Below are 16,638 nucleotides of genomic sequence, written 5' to 3'. Positions count from 1 at the left end.
TATGTAGCTTTGGTTGTCCTGGAACTCACTATGTAGACCAGGCTGGCCTCAAACTCAGAGAGATCTGCCTGCTGCCTATCTCTACCTCCTGAGTGCTGGGATTAAAAGCATGTGCCACTATGCCCAGCTATAAGCTTTTATTTCAGAAGCCATATAGGAAAAGTACACAGTTACACAGGCACAGGTTGCAAGACTCCGAGAAACTTCACGCTGAACACCAGCATCATCAGCACCCAGAGACGCCTCCCACAGCAGAGGGGACACTTTTGAACTCTCAGACTCTCATATGACTGTGGCCCTTCCAATGCCACGGCCCACTGGCATGACCAACAGACTCATTCCTTCATGGCGCTTATATATGTCGAAGCTTGTCGGGTACCTTAAACACTCAATTTTTTTGCTGCCATTAAAAAAAGAAGACATGAGTTGTCATGGTGGTTCACACTTGAAATCCCACAGAACCGATTGAAATTAGCTACATAGTGAGGGCCCATCTCAAAAATATATTTAAAACAATGACCTAACTACCTAAATGTATTTAGTAAAATCATTATCATCACATTAGTGGAAAAATCTCATACACAGTATTTGGGAGGCAAAGGTAGGTGGATCTCTTGTGAGTTTGAGGTCAATTTGGTCTACATATCCAGTTCCAGACAAATCAAGGCCACATAGTAAGACTGTCTTAAAAAAGAAAGGAAGGGAGGGAGGAAAGGAAAGAAGGAAGGAAGGAAGGAAGGAAGGAAGGAAGGAAGGAAGGAAGGAAGGAAGGAAGGAAGGAAGGAAAAGAAAGAAAGGCCATTTGCTAGAAGATGTTAGAAACCCAGAAGGGCAAGGAATAGGTGTAATGGGACTGCCTGCAACCAGTCATGCTATGCTATGTATAAGATGATGATGAAATGTTAATGGCTCTGGGGCACAGGTGTCCATCCCTGAGCTGGGCATCAAGTCCATAGGTCCCAATAGAAACTGGTAGGGTTGCCCACCCCGTGGCCTGGTGCAGGCGGGCACCACTACATTAAACAGTTATGAGATGAGTACTGGGGAACATAGAAAAACTAAGCAGTGTGTGCTACAGAGAAAGGTGAAACTGGAGCTGAGATGGCGGTGACAGGTGAGAGAGGGCTGGTGGACACACTGTCATTGCCCAGGAAGGTCAGTGGAATGGCAGCCTGGCGCTTATGCAGATGCAGACTCAGCTCCCCAAACCTTCTGCCTGGCCTTGAAATCCTGCTGACTCTGGGCAACCATGGAAACCCAAGATGAAGAAAGGTTTACTTTCTGGATTAGACCTCCTTAAAGATCCAGGAATTCATGTTAGTATCTATAGTCCATGTTGCTGCCCCAGGATGGAGCCGCTAGTCTGGGCCTCTGATGATTTGATGATGTCCTTGGGCTTTGCTGCCTGGGGGGGGGGGGGGAAGCATCTTGTGAGCAGCATTTGTAGCCACCTGAGGCCATGTTGTAGCGCCTGCCCAGAGACTATGCAGCTGCTGTGAGCCATGAGTGGGTTAGTGGCCCTGACATGGCCAGCCCACTTGATGCCTGTGGTTACCACTGAAGCAGGCTGCCTGAAACCACGTTAATGTCTGTGGGTGTGGGTGTGGGTGTGGGAGAGCCGGCCCCGCTCCTCACTGGCTCTTCCTCAGTCGATAGCTTGGCTGAGAAGGACTCATCCTCCCTGTGGGCCACTAAGAATTCAATCATGGTCCAGTGAATATATGGACAAGATGGACTTACCTTTTCCTTTTGGGGGGCAGAACGTCCTGGGGGAGGAGAGGGGAGGGAGCAGATGTGGGAAAACTGGGAGGTGAGCACAATCAGGGTGCTTGATGTGAGATTCCCAAATAATCAATTAAAAACAAAAAACAACAGTTCCCGAGGAAGGCTCAGAACAGCCCTAGCACTTGAGTGCTTATCCCAGAGCAGAGCAAATGGGCGCCAGGGGTAGGTTATACACCCTTCATCCAGGGAGCCGGTGCCCTCTGATCTGAGTGCCCTCAGCCAACACACACCTGCACACCACACACTGGGTAAATGTGGGGTCTCATCAGGGATGCACAAAGCTGTTGTGAGGCTGAGGCCGGCCTCTGCCTTCCTAACCCTCCCAGTTCAACCACAGCCTAGAACCTGTATGGGAAAGAGCCCAGGCCGCCCAGGCCAGCCCAGGCCAGCCCAGGCCAGCCCAGGCCAGCCCAGGGCAGAGCAGACCACTCCGTTGTTCAGCCATCGCAAACACAGACTTGAGACCAGACAATGTGGTACTGCTCTTTTTTAAACAAAACACTGTTTTTATTGACACGACCTCAAATGTTCTATATAAATATAAAGTGCTGTTTTCAACGCCCCCTCCCTGGCCCAACAGGGCCGGGAGGAAGTTGGGGAGGGAACGTTAAATGTCAGTTGAACACAAATAACTTTTCAGCACCAATTACAGCAAGATGCCCACACACTCACACACACAAAAGTCAGATGTCGGTAACATGACACACACGTCACTTCCTGGCTCCCCTGGGAGCACAAGGCTTAAGCTTTGGGTCAAGGGCTGCACACCCCTAGACATGGTTTCTGCTTGTCACAGCTTGTTTTCTGAGCCCTTGGGTGACCAAGGACTTTAATATAGTGGGGACGGCAATACATGGGTTTAGAGTCCAATTAATTTCTGCAAGTCGAAGGAGGGAGAGCACATAAGGGCCAGCCCTTATGCCCCCTCAGAAGAGCACCAGAAGAGCACCATTATCAGAATAGCCGTCATCCTGGATTTCCTAGCTCCCCAGCAGGACGGGACGGGACGGGACGGGATGGCTAGGTGGGAAGGGAGGAGCCGGGCCAGGAAGGAGCCTATCTGTCCACAGCTGCTTCCCCCAGGAGTCAGTCAAAGCCAGAGCTGTGGGGTGGGGCCAGGCTGGGCTTTGCCTCAATGACAAAGCACCTGGGTCTCCAACTGTAGCAGCTGCCCCATGAAACTGAAATTGGGGGAGATGACTCCCCGGCGTTGCTTAACAAAGTCAAAGGCCTCGTCCAGCCGTACCCGGTGGCTCTGAATCAGGTATGCCAGGCAGATGGTGGCTGAGCGAGAGATGCCAGCTTGGCAGTGCACCAGCACCCGGCCCCCACTGTTCTTCACGGAGTCTGAAAAGGAAATGAGGAGCCGAGAGTCAGACAGGAAGGTGGACAGAGGAATTGGGTGCCCATACCGTCTCCCCTACAGTTCCCCACAGACCCTGGGGCTGAGGCTCCCTTACCAATGAAGCTGATAGCCTCCTGGAACCAGGCGCTGATCTCCACCATCTGGTTATCTTCTACTGGAATGCTCTTGTAACAGAAAAGACCCTCAAAGTGGTTGGGGCAGCTGGCAGAGACATTGAGAACCGCTGTGATACCGCAGGCCTGCAGGCCCTGAAGATCTGAGGAGTGGTTGCAGCTGCCCAAGTACAGGTAGGGCAAGATTTCCACAGGACCACCCTGGAGGAGGAAGGGGACAGTGGTGAGACCTCACTCAGCCTTGTGCTGGAGGGCTTGATCGAGACATCCTGGGCTGGCTAGAAACAAGAGACTCTTAGGCCTTCTGATCAAAGACAGAATTAAAAGTCTTGAGGCCACAAGAGTACGTATGTTCAGGCACCTTGTGCCACATATGCCTTAAAGTCTGTATGAGGATACACACGTTCACACCATTTGCAGGTCACACATACACTCTCCACATCGGGGAATATATATTGAAACACACCCCTGGCTTTCCCCACTGGCTTTCTCCAGAGGCATCCCTCTAGAATGCACAATGAGGACAACGAATTCGAATATCAACTCACCTGGTCATAGATCGGAACCCTCGGGTCAGAGTTGCTATTTTCGGCCCCAGCAGGAGGCAGGGCCTGGGCAGGAGCTTCAGAGCACAGATCCGGACAGTACGTCTGGAAGCTTTCGAAACCGCCTGTGGCAAAGACAAGAAAGAAAGGGTGTGATTAGCCAAGAGGTCGGGCACGGGGCGCGGAACGCGGGACAAGGGGCGAAGGGCGCGGGCTCACCTCGCAAGAAGCACACGGCCGTGGGTCCCGCGCGCATCTCGTGCTGCAGTGCGGCTAGCAGCAGGTGAGCAGGGCCGTCGGGCGGGAGCTCGGCCACAGACGCGCTGCTTTCATCTAGCACCACAGCGCGGGCCAGCTCCCCGCGGCCCAGGCGCGCCCGGAGCGCGCGGTCGGGCAGCAGACAGGCGAGGGCGGCGGCGGGGGTGCCGCGCGCACGGCGCCGCAGCAGCGCGTTCCAGGGCACCGGTCGCGCGGCGCGCACGTGGCTCCGGCAGAAGGCCAGGAACGGGCGGCAGTCGAGCAGCAGCGTGCGCTCGGCCTCCCGCGGCTCCCGCAGCAGCGCGCCCAGCGCCGCGCACTCTAGCTCGCACGCCGCCTCCAGCCCCATGGCGATCGGCATCGCAAAGCCCCCTGCTTCCCACGGTCCTCTCCCTCGGCTCCCTCGGGTCCGGCGGCGCGGCGTCTGTGTGGCCGGAGCTGACGGCTCTGGGCGCTCTTCGTCGCACCCGGGCTTAAATACTCGAGGGCCGGCCCCCTCGGGTCACCATACAAGGGTAGAGCAGGAAGGCGCCGGTGCCCGCCCCCGCGGCTTCACGTGGGACTCTGGCTGGGCCGCCCCCGGGGCTCCCGGATCGGACAGGAGGTGGGTGGGGCGGGGCATCAAGGGGAGGGACACGCTGGGGGTGGGGGGGGGAGAGACTGGGAACCAGACCGTGGCGAGTGTCGGCCTGGAGTCTAGAGGCTCCACCCACGTCTCCCCAGTGTATACGCCCCAGTGCTCCCCACTCTTTGCCAGGCTCCAAGCCGCTAAGTGTTTAGGAACTCAGCTTCTCCGCTTCATGGAGCCTTTGAGTTACTCTGGTCTTAGGCTTCCTCACTTTTCCCATTTTCTCCCAGGGTTTTCATTCTAGGAATTTCGATAGCAAAAATAGACAAATTACCTGTTGCTACCAATGATGATACACTATTAGGAAAGACACCAACCGTCAGGAAATTGTGTCCTCTTCGCCCCATGTCAGGCCCAGGCCCAGCTGGAGGAGTCCTGGAAAGCCAAAGCCCTGGGTCTGGGAGGGGGTGGGGTGGGGGAGGGGCTTTAATGGGGAAGGGGCGCAGGGGCCTGTGACGAGTTTCCTCTTATGACTGGGACAGTTTCTTTCCCCAGGGGCCCAAGGAAACCCCCAAGAGCCTAAAAAGAAGTACTTCCCATACCACAGGCCAGGGCTGAAGAGGAACTCTGTTGACGAAGCTGGGCTCTCCCAGGGCATAGCCAGGCCTGGCGGGAATTTCAGGGGAAGAAGGACTATTCACAGAACCTGTCCCCTTCAGACCCCTTAGGAGCTGCAAACCCCTCTGGGATGGGCCCTGGTCCCCCACCAAGCTGTAAGAATGAAAAACTCACAGCCATTCTGCGCTCCCCCACTCAAGTGCCTGCCCGCCCCCCTCCCGGATGTGGTGAGGCCCAGCTGCACGTTGGGCTCCCGGGGACACTCCTGGGTTGGGGGCAAGAAAGTTGGTAGGTGGCTGAACTCCTTCTGAAGCAGGCGCAGTGGGTGGGGACAGTTATTCAGAACCTAGCCTCCCAAATCTTTATTCCCCTGAGCCAATCCTCTGCCTTTAGTAAGACCCTTCCAGCTTCCCTGCAGATCCTTTGTTTCTTGGAGGCCTGTACTAGAACCTGTGTGGACCCCCAACATAAGGTATGGTAGGTATATAGGTGCTCGAGCAAAATATTACGCCTTTCCTCTTGGTTTGGGGAACTTGGATCTTGTGGGGGATGCCACACAATGCCAGGGAGAGCTACAAGGACTCCTGGACCAGGAATCAGGGACTTGTATCGCAGTGGCATGGTCATGCAAGTTGGTTCCAGGGCTGTGAGGCTGTGCCACAGCCTGGGTCCCCTTCCACCAAGCCTGTCTGGAGGCTGATACAGCACAACTGGCAGCCCAGCCAGGGAGTCTGGACCATAGATCCCTGAAGCTGATAGGGGCTCTTATCCTTGGCATCAGCCTCACAGATGACTTAATGGCTGATTCCAGGGACAAATTACAGAGCATGGAGGGGGACCATCATGTCTAGTCTTGCTGAACAGAGTCACCTGCCATGCCTGGAGCCACAGGCTTCCAGCTATGGAGAAGAGGGGAGCCTTGCTAGCTGAGGGCCCTGCAGCAGGAGTAAAATCAGCTTAGCTTTGTGGGAAACTCCAGCCCCTGACTCCAGTGCCGGACTGAGCTGCTGGGCCCCCTGGCAGGGTGAGAGTATGTCGCTCAAGAGTCTGTTATCTTTGCATATGAGCCAGTGCGGATCTGTTACACATACACCCCAAAGTCACTGTCCTTGGCGTGGTACCCTTTTCAACTCTGACAAACACAGATGAACTCAAAGAGGCCAAACCTAACCATAAAAGAGGAGCTTGCCTTCATCTTCTGCTGGAGTCCCAAATCAGGGGGAAACCCCCACCTTCAACACCTGATGCAAGTCCAAGGCTAGGGTAGAAGAGCCCACATCCCTCCCCAGCTCCTGTTCTGACTAAAGATCCCCCGATGCCACCACCAGTGAGTCATCTGTAGGATGTCTGCTGCCGCTTACTACCTCCTCAGGATCCTGTTTGTCCAGAACCATTCGCCGGGAGCCTGCCAAGAGGAGACGGGACTCTGGACATAGGTTGGGGGATAACATGAGATGGGTCCCCCAGCCAGGATGGCTGCTGGCACAGGCTGCCAGTGCCTCCTCACTAGACAGTAAGTGACCACAAGGTTGGTTTCTGATTAAGGTGGCTCATGGCCTGGCTGTTACAGAACAGACCTAACAAGTGAGTTTGAGGCTCGGGTTTTGTTTATTTTTCTTTCTTCAATTAAAACCGTGTGGGACTCATTTGGAAGAAGTGATGATTCCCCGTGTTGTTCTTTTCCGTAACCATTTATTTGGATGGCTACTTAGACGTCACTGGCTTTCTGCCTTGGGGATTCCAGTTTGTCCGCCCAGTCCGCTTGAGGCATGGGTTTCCCTTCCACAGCCAGACACTCCAAGCTCTAGCCTGACCCTCTTTCCCTTCCTCCCCAGTCCAAGCCCAGCCTCAAGCGGATGGCCCCGGGGTGGAAAGGAGATGTGAGTGGCCGGGCAGAGAGGCCTGAGCCAGGGGAGTCATCAAGGTGAGAGTGACTGTGGGGATGAGTGACAGGCCACCCACCCCCAGCCCTGCCTGAAGAGTGAATGAGTCAGGAGTGACGTTGGCTTTCCGGTGCCAGGCCTCCCACCAGGATGCTATGCTGCAGCCACCCCCATAGGCTCCTGTCAGGCAAAGACCTGAACCCCAGGCCCTGAGCTCAGCTGCCAACACAGTCTTGCCAGAAGGTCACATGGCCATTCCGTCTCCTGCGGGGGGAGGTGACTCAGGAAGACCCAGAGAGAATGCTGATCAGACTGTTGATGGGGATGTGGTAGAAAGGACTAGCATGTCCCACATGTCTGTCAGATTAGTTTGGGGGGGGGAGCTGAGGGATGTAGGCAGCTCTACCAAGGAGGCTGCCCTGGATCAGCCCTCATGCTGAATGTGGGTGAGAGAGGCCTGCCACCTGAGCTCTGGGTCCCTCTTGTGCCCATGTGGTCCTCTGATGTGCAGAGGCAGCATTTTGAATAGGGCACTGAAGAACTGCAAAGCACACAGTGAGGAAAGTTCTATGCTTTTCAAATCCTTTTCAGTGATCCAACTCTGTCCACTTGTGGCTGGCTTTAGGGGTCCTCCCCACCCACCCCCCGTGACCTCTACTCCTCCTCCTCTTCACCAATGCTCAGGCCCCTCGCCCCTGCACCCATTCAGTGACTCAGCCCTGAGAACTTGAGTGCCAGTCCTGCTTTGGGGGTGGGGATCTAGCAGTAAACCCCTAGTGACGCACTCCTCCAAGGAGCTGACCTCACCCCAGAGACACCCGCCTTCATGACCATGTTGTATTTGTGGCCGGTGACACTAGCTAGCCATTAGAGTAATGGTTATCTTTTTCCTTTTAAAATAAATGCTAGGGTTGTAAAAGAAAATCAAGTCAACTTGGGAAAGCTATTAGGTAAGACCCAGACAGTTCCCAAACACTTTGTAAGCGATGATGATGCAGGTAGGAGACGCCAGAGTGGGAACACCTTGCCCTGGAGGGCGCGGTCACAGTCCCTTCCAGCTTTGTGCGCTGTGTGGTTCTGGGGATCTGGCTCTCCCCATGGCTATGGTCTCCTGTAAAGACAAGAGCATGAGTCACAGGGGAAGGGGGAGCACAGTGGACAATGGTGAGCACCCCCATGGTCAGGGATACACCGTGACCCGTGTGTATCCATACAAGGACTGGGGGTTTGCCTATGCCCCTGACTGTGTGTCTGGACATGACTGGAGGGGACACCCCCAGTACACCCATCATCCCCAGCATATATTGGGCTCTCAAGCCTGGATGACCCCCCTCCCCTCCCCCATCCCCCAGTTAACTAACCCCACTCCCATGTTGGCAGCCAGAGGCATCTGTGGCTTAGGCACAGTGAAGAAGTGAAGAGCAGGCTGTGGAGGAAAAGCTGCCACCAATGTACAGCCTCACAAGCAGCTCATTCTCAAAAATTTGACCAAACTGGGTTCCAGGGTGACAAGAGGACTCCTGGGGCTCTGTCACTGTGGTGGGAGGCAAAGGGACTTCTAGGTCCTGGGGATTTAGAGACTTCCAGGATCAGAGACCAGGCTGGGCTTCCCATACCTCTCTTCAGACAGCCAGACTGGTGGCAGTGGCAGCAGAGGTGACAGAGGCAAGATTGTCAGTCAGCCACAGGGGCCCTGGAATCATATGGCCTTGGCTGAAACACAGTTGGGCTGCTCGATTAGTGTGGATTTTAGGCAAATGCTTTACCATTTCTGGGCCCTTGGTAAAGGAATCAATGACGAGCAGTGTGTTGGGAGCCTTATGGGCACTGCTATGTCTAAGCTTTATCGTAGCCTGCCGATCTCTGTCTCTTGGAGACAGAGAAACTGTGATGGCTTCAGTGCATTCACACAGAAGTACGCCTTGGCTACTTGCGGTACTCCATGCAACAATGTTTAGAACACTGGTTCTCCATTTGTAGGTCATAACCCCTCCAGGGGTCAAATGACCCTTTCACAGGGGTTGCTTGAGATAACACATATGGTTAAACAAACACATATATTTTCATTACAATTCATAGCAGTAGAAAAATTACAGTTATGAGGTAGCAACGAAAATACTTTTATGGTTGAGGTTACCCCAACATGGTCACAGCATTAAGGAGGTTATTTAGAAGAAGGGCCTAGTGAGAGGTGACTATGCCAAGAGAGTTGAGTGGATTGGTGGGGGGAAATGAGTCCACCCCCTCACCACAGTAAGATGGCCCTCCAGTGACGCCAACCCTTGGGCTTTTCAAAGCCTTCTGGTTCTGTCCCTGTTTTTTTAGTAATTGTGCAGCCTCCTGCACTCGGTTCTAGCATCACAAATGAACTGAAAGAAACCAAAGTTGAAAACCATGCCAGTGGAGATGCCAAGGCTGCTGGGTTGGCTAGTTTTTTGTTAACTTGATATGAGCTGTCATCAGAGTGGAGGGAGCCTCACTTAAGAAAATGCCTCCATGCCTCTGAACAATAGGCTTTAGACAAGTCTGTAGGGCATTCTCCTAATTGGTGATTGATGGGGGAGGGCCCAGCTGGTGGGGAGACCTATCAGCTGGTGGTCCTGGGTTCTATTAAAAAAAGCAGACAGAGCAAGCCATAGGGAACTAGCCAGTAAGCAGCAGCCCTCCATGGCCTCTGCATCAGCTCCTGCCTCCAGGTCCCTGCCCTGCTTGAGTTCCTGCCCTGACTTTCTTTAATGATGGAACAGAGGTGTGGAAGCCTAAGCAAAATTAACCCTTTGTCTCTAAGTTGCTTTTGGTTGTGGTGTTTCATCACAGCAACAGGAACCCTAACTAGGACAGCCATCCAGTCTATGGGAATGCTGAGTGGAGCCTGGGTTTTAACCATTAGACGGACTTTCCTGCCTCTAGACAGAGTCTGCAAGGACCTGCCTTTGTCCTGGACACATACCACCCACATGCCCTTCTTCACAATAATGACTACGTTGAATGTGACTTATGAATGTCACAGGCCCTGCCCTGTCCTGATGAGACCTTTCTAAAACTGATCAGAATCCCTACAGGCCAGAAAGAAGGCTATACCAAATGTGCATGGGGGATCCAAGGTGCTGAGGAACTGTGTAATTTGCCCAAACCCTTGGAGTCAGCCACACTTGGAACTTAAGAGTTAGGCCCTTCCTACCATGCTCCCAGGATCCGTGCCAGGCCCTAGACCCACTGCCCAGGTCCCAGGTCCCACCACGTGCCCTGCTCCGCCCCCAGCACCTCTTCTCTTTAAGCCCTGCCCTGAGCTTCCCATCTTGGAGACTCTGGCTGTCTCAGGATCAGGGGAGCTGCTTCCCAGCCTAACTGCAAATATCTGGAGGCTGCAGACACACGGGCCTCTGCTCCTTGCTAAAAGTCCACTGCGCTCCCCACCAAAGATAGCACAGTGCCTAGGTCTGGTTTGGGGATCGAGGCATCTCTACTGGCTTCCCGCCATTCCCCGGGCTCCAGAAAAGAAGTGTCCTTAGGTCCTCAGAGCAGGGGATGATTCTAGAAAGCAAATATTCCAGGTATATCAAGGAGTGCCTATCATCACTTCCATGAAGAACAGAATGTCCTGGGTTCAAGGGCAAGCTTAGCCACGTCCATGTTGGTGAGTTGCCCAGTCGGTACTCATGGCTCTCACCAGGTATATCTACAAGGTGCTAGGCTTTGTTCTGGGTGCTAGGGATGCGACCATGAAAGAGATAGACAAGGCTTCTGTCCTCTCTGGGGTGACCTTCCGCCCGAGCCAGAGACCAGGCTGTAAATATGTCCTGTCAGAGTGGCAGAAGCTGGGACAGGCAGCTTCTCAGAGGGCAGGGAGAGAGCAGAGCCATGAGGAGGGTTCCACTGAATGTGGCCTTTAGCTATAACCTGGGGGATGACAGGGGCCGGCTGGGAGGAGGTGACCCAAAACAAAGCAACAGCAGAGGGACAAGCAGAGGGGTTGGGGGAGCAGCTGGCTGGCAGGCCCTTTACTTCCGGTGAGGATCCAGCCCTATTGAAAGGCCAATGGGAACCCTTGGAAGGTTCTAATGGGGCAGAACCATCAGACTGGCATTTAGCTGTGAGAGATGAACAAGTAGTGGGTAGAGGCCGACACGGAGTAAGGAAGATGCTAATGCAGTGGCTGAGGGACTGGGGACAGTGACTTCAGCGTGGGTAGCAAAGGAAAAGAGCCAACCAGAACTTTGAGCCCACTGGAAGGGGTAGTTGTGAGGGGGAGTGGGGAGGACTGTCGATGTAGCCAGACTCCTTGGGCATGAGGAAGCCAGAGCCTCCTGTCCATCCTCACCCTCCTGAAGCTGAGCCCAGCCAGGGGCCTGCTGTGTGTGCACCCTGCAACTCCCTGACTTCTGTGATTGCAAGTGGTTGCTCACTCTAAGCTGAGGCAAAGGCTTAAAAGGAGAGTGACCAAGTCACAGTCTGAGGGAACTAGCAGCGGAGGGGGAGGCGGAAAGGAAATGGACAGACTCAGCAGGATATGGGGACAGGGCCTCAAGTTAACAGCGAGAGGAAGCACCTGGGAGCCTCAGGCAGGATTAACGTTCAAGTTAGATAAGGTGTTTCCTGCAGATGACGGTTCCTGAAGAAGCCCAACCATTGCAGGTCGTCCCAGAGTCTCCCCAGACACGGGGGTGGGGGGTGTGTCACATGAGCTCACACGCAGACGTGCACACAGTCTCACACACATGTACCCTCGCGATTACACAGCCCTACTAGCATACCGGTAGGTCCTCAAAGCCACAGTGCTATACACTTAAACCGAGACACCCTCTGTGACCCATGGATACATGCCACACCCTCCATGGTGTGGCCTCCCAAGTGCCAGTGTAGCCCACAGAAAGCCTGCATCAGCAGTTCCACCTTGGAGCCAGACCCCAGGTCCACAGGCCAACTCCTCGCACACTCCTTCCTGTCTTTCTGCAGCCCCCAGACCTTCGCCCCTGACCACTCATCCTGAGGCAAAACACTACCTATAAGTGCCTTTCCACTTCTAGCATGGACCGTATCCCTGCCTACATGCAAGTCCTCCAGTCCATTTCTCTGTCTGCCCAGGAGTGTCAAGCTCTCAGACTGCCATGGGCCATTTCTGGGCCTAGTTACTGTCTTATCCTCTCATAGGTACTGACACCTACAACAGTACAACACACACACACCATCAGATAATCCTCATTCTGACATACCCACATGTACACCAATCACACACACACACACACACACACACACACACACACACACGTACTCACGCACATGTACACGCACATACCACATCGGTTAGATCCCGAGACCTCACACGCACCCCTCACACGTGCTTCACCTCCATTATCAGTGCTGATCTGAGAGGGGTGTCAGCTTGGGAGATGTCCAGGTAGAAGGAAATGGTTCATGATGTCTCGTCAGTCTCTGACTTGTCAATTTAGCAGTAGGGTTCCCTACCTCTGGTGTCAGGCACTGTACTGGGCACCCCAGAAACACTGCCAGGTGGAGATGAGCTTTGTCATCACAGCGATGCAACCCTGCAGCCCTTCACTGCTCTGGGAGGAGGTAGCTTAGCCAGTGCTGTGGTAGCACCAAGCTATGCCTTCTCCTTTCCAGGACCTTCTGGAGAATAAATCACGCTTTGTCCCCTTCTTCCTTCTGGGCTGAAGCTGCTGGACTCAGGGCCTTGTTCCCAGCCTTTCACCCATACTGGGGCCTAAGCAAGGATTCACTGCCTCAACTTCCCAATACAGATTTCCCTGAAGAGGGAAAAATCCTGGTGAGGTGACTCCCAGTGGCCAGGAAGGGCCTCCCAGGCTAGACTAGTTGAGAGCTGTGATGACGTACACCTGGCTTCTGGACCGGAACCTAGAGGAACCAGGCCCACCCTGTGCCAGCTCTCACAGGGCTGGTTGGCTGGGATGGACATCTCTCAGGAGTGGCTCAAGAAAGGGAGGAGGAAGCCCCAGGCCTCCATAGGAAGCCCCAAAGGCAACAGTCCTTAGGCCTTGGTTGCCTGGGGCGCCTCCCTGCTGAGGGTGAAGACACAGGACACAACAACACAAGGGAAGGCCCTTCGCCTTCACTCAGACCGGCAAGCCAGGGAAAGGCGAAGGAAAGTCAGTGCCTTCACGTCTCTAGGTCTGACTCTGTTCTCTCCATGCCTGCCCTGCCCCTCCTTCTCAATCCCTCCCTCCTGCCCTCTTTAGGCTGCCCAATCCTCACCCCCACTCCCAACCCTGAGCCTTTGCTGAAGGAGGACAGAAAGGTGCAGGGAGGAGGGCTGAGCAGTTGTGGAGGTAGGGGCCCAGTCCTCCCACACCTTGACAAGTCCTTCTCCATGTTAGCCTCTTCTGCAGGCTTAAAGGTTGAGCCCCTGCCACTCAAGCACTGGAGCCGACACTGCTCAAGGTCTGGGGATAGTGTTGACCTGATTCCCTCCCTCTTTAAGCCTGGCTTAAAAAAAAAAACTCCACACACTAGCTACCTGTGATGGCAAATGCCTTTACCTGCAGCACTCCGGAGGCAGAAGCAATCAGATGTCTGAGTTTAAGGACAACCTGGTCTAGAAAAACCAAGTTTCAGGATAGCCAGGGCTGTTACACAGAGAAACCCTGTCTTGAAAAAAACAAAACAAAACAAAACAAAAAAGCAAACAAACAAAACCGCTTCCACATACAACTTCATTCTCTCTGAACCCGAAATTCTGCACCTTTGCTCTTGGTATCCCTGGGGTGGTGCACCTCGGCTGTGGGACTTTCTCACGTCCTAGCTGGACCCAGCCGATCTGCCTCTGCATCTCTCCCCCAGCTCAGTGGCTGCCCCAGGCTGGAGCATACACTTTGAGACCAGAGTTGGCACTCAGTGCCACCTCCCTGAGCCTTGGGTCTAAGGATGGACATGAGCATCCTGGCTGAACCTGACCAGGCCCGTGCTCAGCAGAGGTTATTTGTCCCTCGGGGCAGAAGAAGTAAGACATGAAACTATAGGATGAAGGACCAAGGTAGGAATTCTGAACACACACACACACACACACACACACACACACACACACACACACACACACCATCCAGAGTCTTTTCCATCTGTGAACTGAGGCCTCCTTGAGGCAGGGGAATGGCCAACAAGACCTTCACAGACCCTTCCAGTCAAGTTCAGCAAGAGTTCTGGCAACTTCCTCATGCACTGTTGTCCACTCTTCACCTGCCAAGCCAGGAAGCTTATAGGTGTCAGATCCTAGTCTAGTTGTTAATGGACCCAACCGGAAGATTCCTTACACATCCTTCATCTACCTCCTACACCATGCTCCCTAGATCTTCAAACCAGACTATCCCTGACAAGAAACCAAATCTTGTTGCAATGTCCCAGGCTCTGGGCACTGAAGGTTTTTTTTTTTTGGCTCCATTCTAGCAGCCCCAACAATACAAAAAAGAACCACTTGGCCACATTTTCACATTCCCAAGTACTCTGAGACTACCACATTCCTTCCCATTCCTCTGAGAGACAGTAATGACCAGCCCCACTACAGATGAAGAGATCTCCCAGAATGTGGGTCACGTAGAAGTGGGGAACAGCCCATTCTTCTGTCCCGTTCCTCTGTGTGTCTTAGCCACCTGCCCGACTTCCCAGTGGTTTCTGGTGCCAGGGAAGCACTCCACCAAGCCTTCTGGAGAAGGCTCCCAAGGGCGGGTGTAGCCTTGCTAGCCCTTCCTTCCAGCAGCTTCTGAACTGGGATGCTATCAGCCCTGCCCAAGTGGGAGCAGGAGAGACAGACGTCTGTCCAGGATCTGGGGCATGTGACTTCACATGTGGCCAGATCCCATCTGCTGGGACCCTCTCCCCCACACACCTGTCTTTACTCTTGAAAATAAAAGTATGCGTGTGTTAGAAATCATGGTATAACTCCGTGGATTGTCTGTGTCCCTCCATCTTCCAGGCTTGTGAGACCAGAGCTTTATCTGCTGAGCCTTCTCCCCAGTTCACCTATGACCGTCCAGAACTCGTTTGGAATGAGAGCATAAGGAGAAGGGCAAAGAGCAGGGCTTGTTTGTTTGTTTGTTTGTTGATGTTTTTTGTTTTGTTTTGTTTGATGCAGGATCCAAGTTTTTGTTGTTGTTTTTGTTTTTGTTTGGTTTGGTACATATATCCGAGACTGCCAGCTGGCCTCTAACTCCAAGCACAGCACAGATGACCATGAACTTCTGCTCCTCTTGCCTCTGCCTCCTAAGAGCTGGAACCGCATGTGTGCCTGGTTTTATACAGTGCTGGGGATTGAGTAGAGCATTTGACCAGCTGAGCCATGTCCCCAGCCTACACTGGTTAACAGGAAAGCAGCGGAACACTTAACGCTGTGGTGTGAAAGGATCCGAGACTGCCACCCACGTGTGAGTGACAGAACAAACTGTTCTGAGGCCCAAGTGAGGTTATGGCACAGAGGTTTCCCAAAACAACCAGTTCATTTCAGAACTAACCAGCTCTTGTTATCTCCTAACCAGATTTCAAAACAAGCAAAGAACAGCAGCATCTCATCTTGTAACCCAGACTGACCTCAATACTCTCCGTTGTCCTGTTGTCCTGTCTCAGCCTCCCAAGTGCTGGGATCACGGACAGCTGCCGCTGCTCTCAGCCCTAACCTGACTATGGTAATGGTTCCTCCTGCCCAGGCCTTGGGCGCCTGCCTCCCAGCTCCAGCCAGCTTCCACACTACAGTCAAAATACTTTCCTAAGGACATCTGAGGGGAACCTGAACCCCTCAGCAGGACAGTCGAGGCTGTCATCTCTTCCTATTTCTGGCTCAGTTCTGTGGCAAAGCCCAAGAGTTCCCCCGTTCCATGCAGCTCCCTGGGTCCCCACACCCCTTTAGCTCACAGCATCCTTTCATCCAAGCTCCCTTGCTAGAGTGCAGCACCGGTACCACCTCCTCCAGGAAGCCTCCTAGTTTGCCAAGTGACTGCCTCTTGAATGCCTAGCACCCAGCACTGTGAAGCTCTCAGAGGCTTGATCCCCTGAGGCAAGGGTGCATGCAGCTGTCACTACCCGCCCCCCTCTCTCCAGTGACCTCCTCCATCCTCACCCCAGGGATTATTTTCAGGCCTCCTTCATGGGAGAAATCTGAGACCCAGAGGGGAAAATGAGTCAGAGGCCTAAGCAAAGGGTGGTCGGGGCAGATTGATTCAGGTTGCCCCTCCCCCATCACTCTGACTGACTCAGGCGCCCACCCCCACATTCTTCAGGCCTTGGCTGGTCCTTCTCCCAAGCTCAGTCAGCATCTGAACCGTGGAAAGCCAACCCTGCAGGGCAATGGCGGCCTCTCAATACTGAGTCCAGGGCCAGTCACAGATCCCAGCAGGGAAGAGACCCAACAGCTCTTAGAATGAGGGTTTAAAAACTGCTTTGAGCCGGGCCTGGTGGCGCAGGCCTTTAATCCCAGCACTCGGGAGGCAGAGGCAGGCGGATTTCTGAGTTCGAGGCCAGCCTGGTCTACCAAGTGAGT

The 16,638-nt window shown here is 53.8% G+C and overlaps 2 protein-coding genes across 2 annotated transcripts in view; both read right to left on the bottom strand.

Moving 5' to 3' along the window:
- Astl (astacin like metalloendopeptidase) overlaps positions 1-1,989 on the bottom strand; it is a 19,270-nt gene extending 17,281 nt beyond the window's left edge. The window contains exon 1 of the mRNA XM_021194229.1: positions 1,741-1,989. The gene's annotated coding sequence lies outside the window, so the exon portion shown is untranslated. The remainder of the gene's footprint in view (positions 1-1,740) is intronic.
- A 273-nt stretch (positions 1,990-2,262) lies between these two features.
- Positions 2,263-4,510, bottom strand: Dusp2 (dual specificity phosphatase 2). Its single transcript, XM_021194357.1, has 4 exons — positions 4,029-4,510; positions 3,813-3,934; positions 3,246-3,465; positions 2,263-3,132 (listed from the first exon to the last, which is right to left on the bottom strand). Exons 1-4 carry the CDS (start codon positions 4,426-4,428, stop codon positions 2,918-2,920), a joined length of 957 nt encoding a protein of 318 aa, XP_021050016.1. The 5' UTR covers positions 4,429-4,510; the 3' UTR covers positions 2,263-2,917.
- Between the last annotated feature and the right edge of the window lie 12,128 nt (positions 4,511-16,638).

This window comes from Mus pahari, chromosome 3, assembly GCF_900095145.1.
Source record: "Mus pahari chromosome 3, PAHARI_EIJ_v1.1, whole genome shotgun sequence".
In the NCBI taxonomy this organism is placed as follows: domain Eukaryota; kingdom Metazoa; phylum Chordata; class Mammalia; order Rodentia; family Muridae; genus Mus; species Mus pahari.
Note: the sequence above shows the minus strand (reverse complement) of the source record. Positions and strands in the feature narration are given on the sequence as shown.